The sequence below is a fragment of the Harpegnathos saltator genome, unplaced genomic scaffold, assembly GCF_003227715.2.
Source record: "Harpegnathos saltator strain DR-91 unplaced genomic scaffold, Hsal_v8.6 scaffold627, whole genome shotgun sequence".
In the NCBI taxonomy this organism is placed as follows: domain Eukaryota; kingdom Metazoa; phylum Arthropoda; class Insecta; order Hymenoptera; family Formicidae; genus Harpegnathos; species Harpegnathos saltator.
The window spans coordinates 337,290-353,631 of record NW_020230457.1 but is presented as its reverse complement, the minus strand read 5'-3'; the positions used below and the strand labels follow the sequence as shown (position 1 = coordinate 353,631).

At 37.1% G+C, this 16,342-nt stretch overlaps 5 protein-coding genes across 10 annotated transcripts; 3 read left to right on the top strand and 2 right to left on the bottom strand.

The window, feature by feature from the left end:
* The first annotated feature begins 808 nt into the window (after positions 1-808).
* Positions 809-6,044, top strand: LOC105187287 (DNA helicase MCM8). 3 transcript variants are annotated; one of them, XM_025304591.1, is made up of 16 exons: positions 809-946; positions 1,129-1,398; positions 1,481-1,576; positions 1,667-1,908; positions 2,061-2,196; positions 2,290-2,540; positions 2,659-2,763; positions 2,867-3,025; positions 3,097-3,316; positions 3,397-3,560; positions 3,685-3,897; positions 4,000-4,109; positions 4,198-4,414; positions 4,485-4,634; positions 5,335-5,482; positions 5,876-6,044. In XM_025304591.1, the coding sequence occupies exons 2-16, from the start codon at positions 1,326-1,328 to the stop codon at positions 5,938-5,940; spliced, it is 2,349 nt and encodes a 782-aa protein (XP_025160376.1). In that variant the 5' UTR covers positions 809-946; positions 1,129-1,325; the 3' UTR covers positions 5,941-6,044. The 3 variants fall into 3 exon arrangements, with proteins under 3 accessions (XP_025160376.1, XP_025160375.1, XP_011146319.2); XM_025304590.1 differs by lacking the exon at positions 809-946 and having other exon boundaries at positions 1,057-1,398; XM_011148017.3 differs by lacking the exon at positions 809-946 and having other exon boundaries at positions 1,057-1,398; positions 5,857-6,035.
* LOC105187262 (keratin-associated protein 10-7) lies at positions 5,593-6,896 on the top strand. Its single transcript, XM_011147963.3, has 3 exons — positions 5,593-6,044; positions 6,108-6,219; positions 6,328-6,896. Exons 1-3 carry the CDS (start codon positions 5,956-5,958, stop codon positions 6,877-6,879), a joined length of 753 nt encoding a protein of 250 aa, XP_011146265.1. The 5' UTR covers positions 5,593-5,955; the 3' UTR covers positions 6,880-6,896.
* Positions 6,897-6,952: 56 nt separating this feature from the next.
* LOC105187263 (uncharacterized) lies at positions 6,953-8,067 on the bottom strand. The gene is made up of 3 exons (XM_011147964.3): positions 7,812-8,067; positions 7,383-7,590; positions 6,953-7,309 (listed from the first exon to the last, which is right to left on the bottom strand). The coding sequence occupies exons 1-3, from the start codon at positions 7,883-7,885 to the stop codon at positions 7,091-7,093; spliced, it is 501 nt and encodes a 166-aa protein (XP_011146266.1). The 5' UTR covers positions 7,886-8,067; the 3' UTR covers positions 6,953-7,090.
* Positions 8,068-8,187: 120 nt separating this feature from the next.
* On the top strand, positions 8,188-10,749 carry Sirt2 (NAD-dependent protein deacylase sirtuin-2). 3 transcript variants are annotated; one of them, XM_011147971.3, is made up of 7 exons: positions 8,188-8,511; positions 8,754-8,800; positions 9,088-9,336; positions 9,495-9,851; positions 9,931-10,126; positions 10,206-10,398; positions 10,490-10,749. In XM_011147971.3, the coding sequence occupies exons 3-7, from the start codon at positions 9,153-9,155 to the stop codon at positions 10,556-10,558; spliced, it is 999 nt and encodes a 332-aa protein (XP_011146273.1). In that variant the 5' UTR covers positions 8,188-8,511; positions 8,754-8,800; positions 9,088-9,152; the 3' UTR covers positions 10,559-10,749. The 3 variants fall into 3 exon arrangements, with proteins under 3 accessions (XP_011146273.1, XP_011146272.1, XP_011146271.1); XM_011147970.3 differs by having other exon boundaries at positions 8,754-8,980; XM_011147969.3 differs by lacking the exon at positions 8,754-8,800 and having other exon boundaries at positions 8,189-8,511.
* LOC105187265 (probable 2-oxoglutarate dehydrogenase E1 component DHKTD1 homolog, mitochondrial) lies at positions 10,399-16,167 on the bottom strand. Of its 2 annotated transcripts, XM_025304589.1 has the most exons (15): positions 15,950-16,167; positions 15,198-15,487; positions 14,780-14,999; positions 14,212-14,561; positions 13,824-14,045; positions 13,585-13,742; positions 12,721-12,991; positions 12,435-12,642; positions 11,957-12,369; positions 11,712-11,832; positions 11,408-11,596; positions 11,173-11,258; positions 10,872-11,077; positions 10,729-10,789; positions 10,464-10,535 (listed from the first exon to the last, which is right to left on the bottom strand). In XM_025304589.1, exons 1-13 carry the CDS (start codon positions 16,092-16,094, stop codon positions 10,970-10,972), a joined length of 2,781 nt encoding a protein of 926 aa, XP_025160374.1. In that variant the 5' UTR covers positions 16,095-16,167; the 3' UTR covers positions 10,464-10,535; positions 10,729-10,789; positions 10,872-10,969. The 2 variants fall into 2 exon arrangements, with proteins under 2 accessions (XP_011146270.1, XP_025160374.1); XM_011147968.2 differs by lacking the exon at positions 10,729-10,789 and having other exon boundaries at positions 10,399-10,535.
* Between the last annotated feature and the right edge of the window lie 175 nt (positions 16,168-16,342).

Here is a 16,342-nt window from a genome sequence, read left to right as displayed (position 1 = left end):
CGGTTACTAAAAGAGAGTTGTCCAACTTTTAACTTCTTGGCGACGACAACCGGTAATCGCAACTGTCTCTTAAGGCTCGTCTACAATAGCTGTAAGAGTAAGGCTGTAAGGCTATAACGTAAGCTGTCAGCGAATGAAAATATTTCATTTCGTGTCTTGCAACCTTACAGCCTTACTCTTACAGCTAATGTGGACGAGCCTTTAGGACCATCACACGTAGAAAAATTTTAACCATAATCGTAAGGTTTAAGAAAACTGACCAATCACAGTCGATTATTATAATGTCACAAGAGAAAGGATTGACTGTGATTAGTCAGTTTTCTTACAACCTTACGGTTACGGTTAAAATTTTTCTACGTGTGATGGCCCTTACAATCGAAATAGCACTTTGTAACTAGTAGTTGCCATCCTTCGCAACTCGCAACTGGGTGTTTGCAATCTATTCTGGGTACCTATTAAGCCCGTATCAGACTACGGATTGGGATTGAGTATTGGATTGAAATTTAACCAATCAGGAGTAAGTTTACTATACTTGAGATTATTTTCTCTTTTTCAATTGGTCAAATTTCAATCTAATCTCAATCCCAATCCATAGTCTGATACGGGCTTTATGGAACTCGTCGGAATCGATTTCGATCGGAATAATTCAATTTTCCCTAGAAAAGACAATAGAAATCTAGGAAATAACGGAATAAATTCGATCGGAATCGATTCCGACGAGTTCCATAATAGGTACCCTGGACCGGGCTTTAGTCCCACCAAACCTCCTGCGCATGCGTCAATTATGTTATGCTTATAACTGCTTATCATACTCGTACCTGAATGCAATATTGGAAGTTTTTGTGGAGCCCGAACCATATCTTTTTCCATTTTTTTTTCTGTATAGGTTGCAATCCGATATTCATTGCGAACATTGAAAATCTATAGTATATGTGACACAAATGATGTATGTACTTTCATTACTGGCAATATTGACATACGGTATTTCGGTTTTTGATTTAAAGCCGGCGGCATACGGTGCTTGTTTTCATACTCGATTGCTTGCTGGATGAAAATATTGCGTTCTGATTGGTATATTTCCAAAGATGGATGGAAATGCACTAATCAGAACACAATACTTTCATCCAGCAATTCCAGCAAGCAATTCCACCACGAAAACAAGCACCGTGTGCCGCCGGCTTTATCTACAAAAATTCAGCCAAATCGATGATATTTACACCTCGTGCAGTTCTCTTGTTAGTGTATCCGCACTTTTTGCCGAATTCACTATTCATTGTTCGTTCGTCGTTTATTCGTTAAGTGTATACAAATTTTTAGAAATTATTATGAGTGATAAAAAACGTTTTTATAAGAAAAAATGGAAATCGAAAAAAACCTCCAAAAATGACAGTGAGCCATGTAAGTATTATATCATTTTACCATGTTTTATTTTTTCTGTATCAAGACACAACATTTTATGAATTTTGTAACATTGTTTTAGGTCGAAACGAAACAAATCTTAGCTCTGATGATCTTGATATCGGTAGGAATGTGGATATTCCGTATTATGGATGGAGATTATTTTTTCCTGACAAAGGTATTATTTAATTTATATACTTAAAATAATAAAAAAAGTATTGTTTGATAGAAACATGATCTCTTATATATTGATGATTTATTTATATAGAGTACAAAATTCATGGTGCTATTATAAGGCAGATTAAAGCTATAGAGGCTTTTATAGAAAGACATCAAGCCTTATCTTCCTTACTTATAATGACAAATTTAGAGGCAGGAATGTCATTTGATATTGACATTTGCGAATTGTACAATGACAGTGAATTTATGAAACAGTGGCCAAATTTTAAAGATGAGATATATGAGAATCCAATAAATACATTAAATTGTATAAAACTTGGTATTCATCAAGTAAGTTTACTATTATTCATAAATATATCTCTTTGATATTTTTACATTTATATTAAGTTAATGGATTTTCCTCTTGTTCTATTTTAGTAACAGAACCTTTAATTCTTTATCAAAATTATATCTGTTACAAATATCTTGTTTCATGATTTTAGAAAATTTTGGAGACAGTACCAGAAGAAAATTTAAAATATGTTTTAAGATCTATTAGCAGTTTACCAGCAATTAAATTAGGTATATTAAATTATCAGCCAATTATATGTTTACGAGATCTTAAATTAAATTATTATGGTATGTATATGTATAAACTTGTATATTTATTATTAAAAAATATATCCAAATATGTCTTTTTTATTAAATGATAATCATGAAATATTTTCTTAGGCAAATTAGTGACCACTAAAGGATGTGTGATAAGAGTTAGTAGAGTAAAACATCTTGCACAGTGGGTGATATTTGCTTGTTCTAAATGCCATTTGCAAAAATTGGTTAAACAATTGCAAGAAATATATACATTGCCAAAAAAGTGTGATGTCTGTGGTACATCAAAATTTTATCCAGTTTTAGATTCTCCTTGCGTGAAAAGCGTTTTGTTCCAAATAATTAGGATACAGGAGCCATTGAATGATGAACAGGTCCTCTACAAAAGATTTTAAATACTTGCAATACTATTAAAATATTAATGTCACTAGTATCTGTGATACAAAGAAAAATATCTATAAAATTATAAATTAATATGTTAATATCTTATAGGAGAATAAAGGTAGAGTGCCTAAAATACTCGATGTAGAACTCATGAGTGATTTAGTTAATATTTGTATGCCCGGAGATGACATAACGCTTACAGGCATTATCAAGGTATTTTTCTAGATTCTTAGATGGTTATATGAAAGTTAGTTACATGAACAATTATATGAAAATATCTTTTATAACAGTTAATCATATCTTATAATACTTTAAGGTACAAGGTATTGATGATGGTGCAACAAAACCAAAAGTTGGGTCTCCTTTCTCTTTATATATGAAAGCGATAACTGTGATTAATAATAAACATAGATATAAAAATAATAAAAGCTCTATGAATAACAAAATTTCATTAAATAATTATTTAGCAATACAGGTATTTGTCATACATTGAATTAGATATTGTAACTTGTGAAATTATTTAATTTCTTTTTTTATGTTATACAGGATATATATAAAGAACCAAATCTTTTCGCATTGTTAGTGCATTCGTTATGTCCTAACATATATGGTCATGAAATGGTCAAAGCTGGATTATTGTTAAGCTTGTTCAGTGGCAATGCAAAACGTACACAGTTACGAGATGACATACATATTTTATTAGTTGGAGATCCTGGTCTTGGCAAGTCACAGATGTTACAAGCATGCGCTCGGATATCTGCGAAAGGTATAGATAAGGAGACCAAAATCTTCAAAGTTTTTTATTAGATGTATAATTTAACATAAAAAATTGAATATTGTTGTAAGCTGTGTACATCTGCGGCACTTCGAGTACATCTTCTGGATTAACAGTGACACTCATGAAGGAAACAGGTTCCAACGACTTTACTTTAGAACCTGGTGCTTTAGTTTTAGCAGATCAAGGTTGTTGCTGTATTGATGAATTTGATAAAATGTGTTCTCAGCATCAGGTGAAATAATACATCTATTGTCCATAACATAACAAGTGTGCTAAAGTATGTAGAATGAATGAACGTTATATAAAGTCGCAACTTAAAAAAAATGTCAATGTTTATATATAATACATTATTTTAGGCATTATTAGAATCGATGGAGCAACAAAGCGTCACCGTTGCAAAGTCCGGCGTGATATGTTCACTGCCTGCGCGTACGTCGATTCTCGCAGCGGCTAATCCTATAAATGGGCAATACGACAAGAGCAAATCCGTAATTGAAAACTTGAATATTAGTCAACCTCTTCTTTCACGATTTGATCTGATCTTTTTGCTACTAGATAAGCCAAACAAAGTAAGTAAATCTTTGCAATCTGAACAAATATTGTATAATGTACAGACGTATGTGTGTATGTGTGGAATTATTGCAGCGATGCTACTTTTTTATTTGTAACAGCATTTTGATAGTCTGTTATGCAAACACATAATGACTGTTCACACTAGTGCTCAAGGAAGTTCACATGGAGAATCTATGGAATTATCTTTTAATGATGAAAATCCTTTAAAGTAAGTGATCAATATTGTTATATACTTAATACATATTTATTTGACATAATAGCAAATATGAAGAAACACCGATTAATATTTTTGTCAGGAAAAGACTGATGATGCCGTTGTCCAGTGATATTATACCATCGTCCATCCTTCGAACGTACATTTCCTATGCACGACAATACGTAAATCCAAAATTATCACCCGCAGCTGCAGAAATACTGCAAAAGTACTACTTGGAACTTCGATCTAAGCATAAACAATTCGGTAGCCTGCCGATATTCAATAGACAGTTAGAAGCCATGATTCGGTTGACTGAGGTATTTCTTGTTGCACGATAGACATATATATAAACTACCAGGATATTTTTGTGGCGTTTTATTCTTATAGGCCAGAGCAAAATTGGAATTACGTGTCGAAGCGACCGAGTCAGACGCATTGGACGTAGTAGATTTAATGCAATATACAATGGCAGAGACATTGGAGGAAGATTTCATGGTGTCGGGATTAAATTCCGACGGTAAATTGACAAATAGAAAAGTAAGTTTACATTTTGACAAGACTATTTGAAGTAATTTCGGTAATTATGAATATTAAAGGACACTTCGCCGATGATCTTGAACTTCATACATATTATCAAGGACATATCCTTACTTACAAGTAAATTACAAGTTTCAGTCGGCGGTCATTGTTTATTAAAAAGTTATTAACAGAAAAAGTATTGGTAAAAATATTTGGTAAAGTATTATTGCACTAAAAATCACGATTTTTTTTGCAGCAATAGAATTAATTATAAAAAAGCTCTAATAGAATTAATTATAAAAAAGCATGTATATAAGGTTTTAAAGGAGAGGGGAATGATAAATTTTTTATAGGAAAAATTCGAAAATTCCTAATAAAGTAATAGCAATTTAAGTTGAATTAAGTCAGGTCAGGTTACATTAGGATGAATCAAATTATTTTTTAGAAATGGGGAGTGCAAAAGAAGGAATTCTGCTTCTCCTTCGTCAACATATATTTTACTTGTATTTTACATGCATAAACAAATAAATGCGGAGAGAAGACTATGTTATTTATGAAAATTCTTTTGTCAAAAACTTTTTAATAAACAATGACCACCGACTAAAATTTTTTTGCAAGTTACTCAAGGAAATGTTCTTGACAACATATATGAAATTCAAGGCGAGGTGTCCCTTAATTACCGTAATTTCTTGCTGTGAAACTCGATCTTTTTTTGTAGATAAAAGCATTTGTCAGAATATTAGAGAAGAAAGTGAATATGGATAAAGGACGAACATTTTCGGTAAAAGAATTAAATGCACTTGTAGCGGCCGGAGGTATCTCGACAAGCGATTTTAGCACTTTAATTTCCAAGCTGAACGAAGAAGGTATTTTATTAAAAATCAAGAAAGATACGTACAAATTTATTGCTCCGTGATAATGTGAAATATGTATATATACAACATAAACCTGTAACATAATTTAATAACGTATTTTGATACTGTAATCATACAAGAACACAAACATTTCTTTTGTTCTTTTGTTATTTGTTTTTAAAAGTGATTACGCGTGTTTTATCGCAATGTGCTATATACGAACGGTAACACAGTTGCTAGGAGACTAGATGTTTCAATAAATTGACAATTATGACTAGAACAAAATCATTTTTGATGTCGGGCTAATGTAATCAGTATTAAATTTACACAAAATTACCAAATTCCACGTATCTCGTGCATATTAATCCGTCGAAATGACAATGTAGAAAATGTGACATTATAAAGAAAAGAAAAAAAAGTGCGAGGATAGACCTAGTCGAGGAAAAATTTCCCAGTATCGTGCGGCATAAAATTGGAATGGAAAAATGCCCTGCGACGGTAAAACTCCAAATTGCGAGAGAAGACGTGAATTACTGACGCAACTAAAATGCTTGATCAGTTCTATGGACAGAAGGTAAGATCCTGCTTGTGATTCGATGACAGCTATAAGATGACTTATTGAAATTACGTGTCATAGAAAACCATGTGAATGGGATGAGCCATCTGCCGCACCTATCGTGAAATGCTGCGTAAAACCAATCGATCCTTATGCACCTTGTAATCCTTGCGATCCTTGTGTACCTTGTTGTGTGAGTTTATACATAGCTCTAATTTTCGCTATTCTTTTCCTACAAGCAATTGCGTTTCTATTTCGTTAGTTAAGTGCCAATTAATTGTCCGTCCGATACGTGTTGCAGATACCTGTTAAACGTTGCAAGAGTTATGAACTCCGTGCAAGTATAATGTACAAGTGCGAATGTATCAAGAGGAACGGCCTGCAAGACAGATGCATGATGTGGGATTGCATGGGTAGACCGGAGTGCATGACAAAGCTGTATCCAGTTTGCGGTCCAGGTCGCACTGCTTTGCTGAAGCTAACTGACTTGGGCGACGCGGAAGTCGCTCTTAAAAAGTTCTATTGCGCGGACAAGGCCAGGGAAGCCGCGTTGGCTGCTTACTGCAGGCTTATTTGCAATAATGGAAATCAAGTTCAGTCGCCGATGTCCGTTGCAAGATGCAACGATAACAATGGAAATAACGGAGATTCATGTCAAAAGCCAGCATGTTGCGACGAGCCGCTGTCGTTGCGCCAAGTTTACGTGCCATCCCCGGCGGATACTTGCTATATACCACAAATCTGTTACACATGTTCTCCTCCCCCATGTCCTCCCCCTTCCTCTCCAACATGTGTACCCTTCTGTCCTCCACCTGTTTGTCAACCATGTGTACCATGTTGTCCGGTGTTTTAATAAAAGATTAAAAATAAGACATGTAAAAATTTTTAAATTCCACTCGTTTTAAATTTTAAAGTTCTACTCTACGTTTTTCTTACGATGTGACGATGTAGTCATTAATTCTGGATGCTTTGAAGTTTTAGTATAAAGTATATAAACACTGAAAAGATGCGTAGCTTTGTTTCCTTTTTTCTGTTTTTCTTTTTTTAACTTTGTGTGCGTATCGTCACGTTTTACAATCTTTCTTAGTCGGGTACAATTCCGGATAACGTGATCTAACGTATTTTCCCGGCGGACAGATGGCCCATGGTTTAACTAGACAATCTGGTTGTCCTTGACATTGCGTTAAAGGACATTCATCTTGGAGGCCATTTCTGTACAAACAGTAGCATCTGGAATACAATATGCCTCCTCGCATTTCCGGGAATATCGGACGAGATGTCTCCTACACATTGAAATTATTTTGACAGCTTCGAGCTTAAAACCAATCGTGCATTTGCAAAGTATTCACTATTGACCTTGCGTCGATCGAGCTTCTCTTTGTCTTTGCACTGACTTTCCGTTACAGGGTCTTTTCTACCTTTTGGAGAAGCGGACTTGTCGCTTTTAGACTTACTACGTGGTTTCTGTCTTTTAGGATGCATTACATGTATAGGAATTGTTATGTATACAGCTGGTGATGCTGCCTTTTCTCTTTGCTTCTTCAGTATTCGCGCCTGTTGGTGACTGGAAATTATGTCAATGTCCAAAATTAGTGATCACAAAACTTTGATGGAAAGTTACATAGAAATTGTGTTAAAATATTGAACTCAACTTTTCTCAAATCCAAATTTATTAATTCAGTATTCAAACTTAAATAATTAATTTAAATTTCTGAATAGGATTCTCAAGGAGGAGGACTACAAATGTGTGTGTGTGTTAATATGAAAATACAATATTAAACAAACCATTCCAGCTCTGTAATTGCAGCTTTCAACCCGCAAATAATACCGGTCTCATCGATGGTTTGTGTCGTAGACATTATATTAATTTGATTGTTGAATTGAAATTGGGAGGAAATTGATATTTACATGGGATTTAATATTGTATGAGAGATAATACTGCAAATTTTTAACGGGGCCGAAACTTTGAGTGATAGCAGCGGTAAAAATTTCCGATTCACATCGTTTATTTTTTATTTATTTTTTATATTATTTCCTCCCTTGTTTGTTTCTTTTTTTTTTTTAATTATAATCGATAAAGATCGACGTAATTTTCATAAAAATTTAGTCGACGAATGTTGCGATGGCTCGATTTATATCGAATGTCAATCTCCGTCAGACGCAGCTGAGTTCATGTGTGTGTTCGTGCGATCTAAATGTGCAGTACGTCCGTTGTATCTGACTAAGCGATTATGTACGATTGGACGTTATAACGTGAGAAAGTGAGGGAATTTTTACATAAATTTGATCTATGTAGCATTAGAGCGCAATACAATCGTAACGTTACAAACTTGTCTTCTGTCGCGTAACTTCCCCTTCAGAATTATTCATGAAGTGAATAAACATTGCTGATAACTTACCGTAAATAGCATTTGCGAGTCGGCGAATATTAAGTGCTGCTGCAACCTGCATAATATGGATAAGGAGGTCGAGGAAAATCGAAAAGGTAATTTTCAAATACAACGATACGCATTTATCATTACAGCTTGTGACATTGCAATATGCGAATCATTTCCGTTCCAACCGCTTTCATGAAGTAATAAAAATATATGTACAACGCATACAAGTGCACAAAGCAATCGTGTTGACATCAAATTTATTTTATTTTATTTTATCTTTCCTCTTGATGTTACATTTTCATGCAAATTTTCATTTTATGATACGTATAAGACGTGTATATTTATGCAGGTTATATAAATGTCACTTGTGGAGAAGACTGTCACCAATTCCGCGAGGTTAATACACTAATTAAATCAATTAATTAAATAACTACCAGCATTGGACTTTGGCTTAGCAAAACGGACAACGATTATTATTCAGCAAAAATATTCGTCTATTATGAATATAGTATTGATTATGTGCTCATGTTGTGTATAGAAAATTTATAAATTATCACAGACTACATTGAGAAAAAAGTAAAAATAATAAATCTTACAATTTTGCCATTGTGATTGTTGAAAACAATTCATTGGCAGAGTACATCAGGCAATTTTGATTTTGTGTGATCTTTTGTCTATTCCAGGCGATAAATCAGATGAAGAAAAACAGAACATCTCTCCCGAATCATCAGATATAGAAGATTCCGGGATGGAAAGGCTGCGTAAATTCCTAAATCAAAAGCTGAAGCTTATAGATTCGTCAGATAATGACCAAGGTGAAGAATCACAACAAAGAGTTCTTCGTGAACTCAGTGTAGATGGAATTGTAGAATATATTAAAGAACATGAAAGTTGTAAAATTGTTACTATGGCAGGTGCTGGAATCTCTACCTGTAAGTGTGTATATTTATAGATATACTTGATAAAACTGGCCTATAATAAATTTTTTCTTAGTTTTCTGCTTTAAAATGAGATGTTATCTATGTATTTTAATTTTTTATTTATTTTACTATGAATGCACATAAAAATTATATATATTTTCTTCACACAGCTGCTGGAATACCAGATTTTCGGTCTCCATCTAGTGGATTGTACCACAAACTAGACAAATATAATTTGCCCCATCCACAAGCTATTTTTGAATTAGATTTTTTCATAGAAAACCCAGAACCATTCTTTACTCTTGCAAGAGAGCTGCTACCAGAAGGCTTCAAACCTACTTTAAGTCACTATTTTATTCGTCTCCTGTGGGAGAAGGGTTTGTTGCTGCGGCATTATACACAAAACATTGATACATTGGAACGGGTAGCTGGATTACCTGCTGAAAAATTAGTGGAAGCCCATGGAACGTTTCATACTGGCCGTTGTCTTAAATGTCGAGCACCGTATACACTTCCATGGATGAAAGGTATACTTTATTACATTTTTACATATTTACGATGATGGTTAATTGCAAAAATTATTGATTACGTGGCTTCGAATGATAGAAAAGATAGCAGAAGGTACAATACCAAAATGTGAGGAGTGCGAAGAAGGTGTAGTAAAGCCTGACATAGTCTTTTTTGGTGAGATGTTGCCTGAACGTTTCTATTTGCTCGCTGGCCGAGATTTCGTACAAGCCGATCTTTTAATTATTATGGGATCGAGTTTAGTAGTGCAGCCTTTTGCGTCCTTAATAGACAGGTATGTGCGGGTATTTATAGCAACATAAGGAGTCGTTAAGATTCATATATGTAATTTTAAAAATTATCTTGCTTTTCAGAGTACGAACCAATTGTCCACGTCTGCTTATTAACAATGAGAAAGTTGGTATGCAAGACCGTCTGTCGCGTTTCTTGGGTCTACGGCAGGGTTTAGTATTCGACTCTAGAAATGCTCATTCAGGACGCGATATAGCTTTGTTGGGTGATTGCGACACGGGTTGTCAATTGTTGGCTGATAAACTTGGTTGGGGGGTAAAAATAGCATATTTTTTATTTTTATCACACACTTATTCTCTACGTTTCCACGTATTTAAAATCTGGACTTCTTGGTGTTTGATTTTAGGATGAATTGCGAGCTCTTGTGCAAAGAGAACACGAACGTTTGAACGCTGAAAGCAGAAACGAGAAATGAATGACAATGATGGAGTAACAATGATAATCGCTAGGGAACGCTAAGGAGGCGAAGGAAGAGATCAACGTCTTATCAATATATTGTGTGTTAATTATTTAAGAATATATATATTCGGAAGAGAAAATTTTAAGGTAGGTAATCTATATTGTTGGAACTGTAATAAAACTTACAATGTGTGTGATTAATGTAAAGATTTATCCGTGATTATTCTGCTAATTTCTTCCATTGCTCCTTCAACAAAAGTTCAGTAACAAAAAGATTAATGCATAATGCAGAAATTATCATTGATCACACAAAACGACATCCTTCTTACCACTTGTTGTTCCGAGCTATACAAGAAATAAAAGTGTCGTAGAGATATGGGTTAGTTAAGATGATATGGCAGTTTGTCAAAGTGACGTATCTCGATATTTATTTCATCAAAAACGGCTTAACGATAACTTCCTTAGCTTCTCGTTGATGCTTTTGTTGATCTCCAACAGCTGGTGCCGCCATGGTTTCTCGGCCGCAGTATTTCAACTGAAAATGATAATCCGTTAGTCTCCATTATGCTGGTGAAAGAAGCCATCAGCGCAAGGTCGATGTAAAACTTTTTACAGCGTAATATAACTTACTTGTCTTCCGCATAGATTTTCGAAACGCGGCTTGACGAAACCCCACGCGCCCATGTTCCGCGGCTCTTCTTGGCTCCAGACGAAAACTGATAACACATATTGATAACGAAATATGCAGAATACTATCTCGAGACGTCTCTATCGGAAAGCAACTGTGTATTCTTGATACACGATACAATATTGTATTATCATATAACCCGATTGTATTAAACGATGGATCTTTTTCTTTACTTACTTCTTGCATATTTATACTTTTCGATCTCTTCCAGTAATTCTTGGATAGGGAACGGGCATAGGCTTTCAATTCGAATGATAGCTACGTTATTGTTTTCGATACTGTCTCTATAATCCTTGAGCGCGTAATAGTGCTTCCCGCTGACTAGAATGACTTTGTTTACGTCGTCACTTTTCACCCTGTCGTCTCCTGCAAAACCCATATAAGATATCACTTTTATAAGTTCGTACAAAAGATAACATTTCAAGGAGTTTAATATTTCAACCGTTTTACTTTGGAGGAGGAGAAGAAAAAGAGAACACACCAATAACATTTTTGAAGCTCGTTCGTGGCCCCAAATCTGACAAAGATGATACCGCCGCCGGATGACGTAGTAGAATCTTAGGTGCTATCACGATCAGAGGTTTCCGATAATTTCTCACCATCTGCAAACCCATAATATCTCTCTAATTGGGATACACGTGCAGCATATTGTAACGTGAGTGTTCAAAGATATCTTTTTCTTTTTTTTTTTCTTTTCTTTTCAACGACACGTCTCCATCGTCTCACCTGCCTCCTCAACAAGTGGAAGTATTGCGCCGGTTCACTGGGATTCGCGATTTGCACATTGACGTCGTCGCTATCGGCTTCGTTCTCCTTGCTGTCGGTTAATTGCAAGAATCTCTCGAGTCTGCACGAACTGTGCTCCGGACCGGCGCCGTCGTATCCATGCGGTAAGAGCATCGTCAAGCCGCTGCTCAGCATCCACTTAGCTTCTCCGTTGGTTATGTACGTGTCGATCACGATTTGCGCCCCGTTGAAGAAATCGCCGAATTGAGCCTCCCAAATGGGCAACGTGGAAGGCGACGTTATACTCATACCGTATTCGAAACCCAGCACAGCCTCCTCGGATAGAATACTATTAGCCACCTCCAACTTGCCAGTTTGCCCGCTGATCATAGAATTCAATGGGATGAATGTAGCTGAAACATTCATACGGATCATAAGTCTCTAAGATGTCTCATCGTATCGAGCTTCGTATACACACCTCCTGTGGACTGATCAACGATCATCGCGTGCCTCTGCGCAAAGGTCCCGCGCCCCACGTCCTGCCCGCTTATCCTCACGTTATATCCTTGATACAACAGGGAACCGATAGCCAACGCCTCGGCAGTCGACCAATCCAAAGAGTCACCGCTCTCGATCTTCTTCAGGCGGTTTAGAACGTGACTCTTCAATACTTGCGGATAAATGTCCTTTAATGTGATACGTAAGTGTAGATTTCATCTCAGTATCGTATATAGTATTTGTGGGATATACATGTTTCTTCTTACCAGGTCCGCCGGCACTTCAACGCTCTTCCTTCCCACGAATTCCAACAAACTCAACTCAACACCCGAGTCCCATTGCGTGACGTTAGCTTCGGCTTGCTTTATTCCTATCCATCTTCCAGCGAGGTACCCTGGCTGTCGCGACGCATCCTCTGTAGATTCTTTCAGGATCCTGTTTAACCATCCTGTGTGGCTTTCGACGGTATTTTGAACGCTTTCTCGAGTAAGCACATTGGCGCCTATCAGCTCGTCCGCATATCGATCCGGTATAGATCTGGAATTTCGAGAACAGTTGAGAAGAGAAGTAGATTTTTAGTATATTTAGGCCTTTCTTGAGAAAGATCTGAGTTAAAGGAAACATTTCTACTCATATGTGTGAAGAGTGACGATAGCATATAATTGAATCAAACTGAAAAAAAATGTCTTGTACCACCTCCCCCCATTTTGCAAATAATTACGTCTTTAGCTATTAATTAATGTATATTCCAATCCTCTTTAATTAAAATAACTAAAAATCTACATGATTATTTGCAAAATAGTACTTTTTTATTCAGTTTGGCATAATCTACAAGCACACAACGACAGAAATTGCAACCACAGCTTATCATACGATCATTCGTCAATCTTCTTTAAATAATAACTCAAAATTTTTGTGGTTTTTTGCAAAATGGTAGAGAGATTTTCTATTCAGCTTCATTTAATTTACACGCACACGGGAAATTTATATGTATTGTCAGACACATGTATATATATTGGGTTGGCCAATAAGTAATGTCGGATTTTTCTGTAAAAGACTGTTTCGGTTATTTTTAAAACAAAAGACTATTCGTAACTATTCTATAAAACGCATATATAATCTAAACTTACGGTCGATTTTGTATAATCTTGTACATAAGAGGATTAGTCATAAGGGGATCATCCAGCTCGTTGTGACCCCATCTTCTGAAGCAGACTAGATCGACGAAAACGTCTCTTCTGAACTGTCTCTGATACTTAAAGGCTATCCTCGTGGCTCGTACAACCATCTGCAACATTTTCACATTACGATTGTTTATTTTCGTTTTTGTAGTACCAGCGAGATAATGACATTTAGGCAAGGATCGTACCTCAGGATTGTCAGCGTTTACGTGGATCACAGGCGCGGATATGCTTTTGGCCAGATCCGTGCAGTACCTTGATGATCGGCCTCTCGACGGCGGAGTTGTGAAGCCTAACTGATTGTTAATCACCAAGTGAATTGTACCGCCGATCTCGAAGTGCGGCGTTCTGCTTAGGGCCAAACATTCTTGATTAACTCCTTGCCCAGTGTAGGCGGCGTCTCCGTGTACCTAACGAAACATTCTAGATATTGGAATATTGGATACAGATGCGCACTGGAACGTAGCGATAGGAGATGGTAACGCAAAGGTAATAGCAAAATCAGATATGTCAATACGGACAATCGATCTCTCGACGAAGACGACGTTCATCGCAGCGCGCGATTCCGCGACTTACTTGGATATTTATCACTTTATCGCTCCATTGCACGTTGTCGTCCTGACCGTATGCACCTTCCCCGATCGTCTGCATGATAGCTCGCGTTTTCCCCATTGATACCGGATTCACTATCTCCAAGTGCGATGGGTTGCGCAGCATAGTGAAGTGAATACTCTTCCCGCCTACGTTGAGGTCGGTGGAGCTGATGAGATGGCTGATCACGTCCCCGGTGCATCTCGTTGCATTCGGGAATTCGGAGAGTCCTCGTAATTTATGAAATAGCTTCTCCGGTGGAAACTTGAGCAGTCCGGTCAATAAATTAAGTCGCCCGCGATGCGCCGCGCACAAAATAATGTGCTCCAAACTGTCTGAAATAATAATACAACGGTTGAAAGAATTGTTCCATTCGCGAATGTTGCCGATATATAAGGCAACGACAAGAATGAAATTTCTCAGTCGCGAAGTTAGAATGTGTTGAAAACTACTCCAGTACTCGTTAGGACGTGCAATCGTTCTGTGTCGAACTATTGAACGACAATATCGGCGACTGTCTAATTTAACTGAGAGTGTGTTTGTTTTTAATTACCGGAGGCGCATAGCTTGAAAAATTCATGAAAGAAGGCCATCATACTCTCGGCTCCTTCTCCCCCGTACCTCTTTAGGCTCACGAATTTGATCGCCAAGAAATTGTCAAAAGCTTGGCTCTTCAGCATTTCCGCGGCTATCGCTTTGCGCGTTTCGTCGTCCAATGGCTCGGCCAGGGTTCTCTCTACGGTTTTGGCGAACCACTCCCTCTCTTCCTCGGTCTACTCGATCGCAAGTGCAATCTCTTATCATTGCTCTTATCGGTATTTATTGAGCCGCAATATTACGATAAATAATACAAACTTATTTCGCAGTAGATCTTCGCGTTGTTGAAGATCTTAGAGGATAGAGAGACTCGTGGCTCTAATGACCACTGATTTTGCGCGGGTCTGCAAGGATTCTACGAATTTGGAAATTACCTCGAGATAACTGAATTCAGTTCCGATGGTACCGCTATAGGTATCGTTCAGTAACCGAATAGCTTCTTCCACCGTCCCCTCGTTCTGTTGCGTAAGTAAGATTCCTCGAAAATGGACCTTGTCCTTTAAATTCAGCCCGAAATTACCCGGTTGCAGTTCGGGCAGTAATGACGGTTTTGTCATGGAGAGGGGATCTATGTGGGCTTGCTTGTGCCCGTGAATTCTATAGGCGTCGACGAGTCTGTAGAAATTACTCTGCCTTGCCCGTTCATCCAAATATTCCTTCGGCACTGAAAAACGAGAACGGCAATTAGCGTCTGAAAATCGTGGATGCAGATAATGGCGAATAAGGCGCAGATCGTTATCATAAGCAAATATTACACGCATTATTAACGCGTATCGTTGACTTTTAATGTACAACGAGTAGAAAGAGTATTCACGCGTATCCCGTCTTGTTTGGGAGAGCCTTATACCGGAAGACAAAAATATTTTTCAACAAAAATGATCTGTCGGGAAAAGTGTCGCTTCAATTTACGGTAGATTAAATTTAAATCTCTCTCTCTCTCTCTCTTTTTCTCTGTCAGCAACATTTTTCTTTCCAATATAGAATCACCTTGACAAATTTCATATTCAAATCTTTTTTATCTTCCGCGTTGCGACGAGATAACCCGGATAATTCTGGTCATGCTCCCGCTATATAAGAGAACACACTTCTCATGCCCTCTCTCTCGAGTTTTTAACAAGGCAAGTACCTTCAAAGTGCCTCCGTTGACTTGGTTTATACCCATAAACGCCGTTTTCGCTGTGATACAAGTTAACGCTGCCGCAAGGGATCGATGAGGTCAGCCAGAAACGTGGGCTCCTTTTCTTCAATACGAATCGTCCGATCGCGTACATTGTGGATGGCGGCTTCAGCGCGACTGAACTGACTAAGTGAAACTCCACGCGTGCAGCGGTTTAGTTGTGTGAGTTGACCTCTCCCCCTCTACTCTCATGTTTTTATGCATCACTGTTATCTGCCTGTTTACACTCTCTATCGAGCCTACTCTTGCAATTATCTTCCACCGCAACTAGCCGCCATGCAGCCATGAAATAACTTCTGCTCCTGTTGTAAAAGTAAATGTGAAAATATTAAACATCGGTTA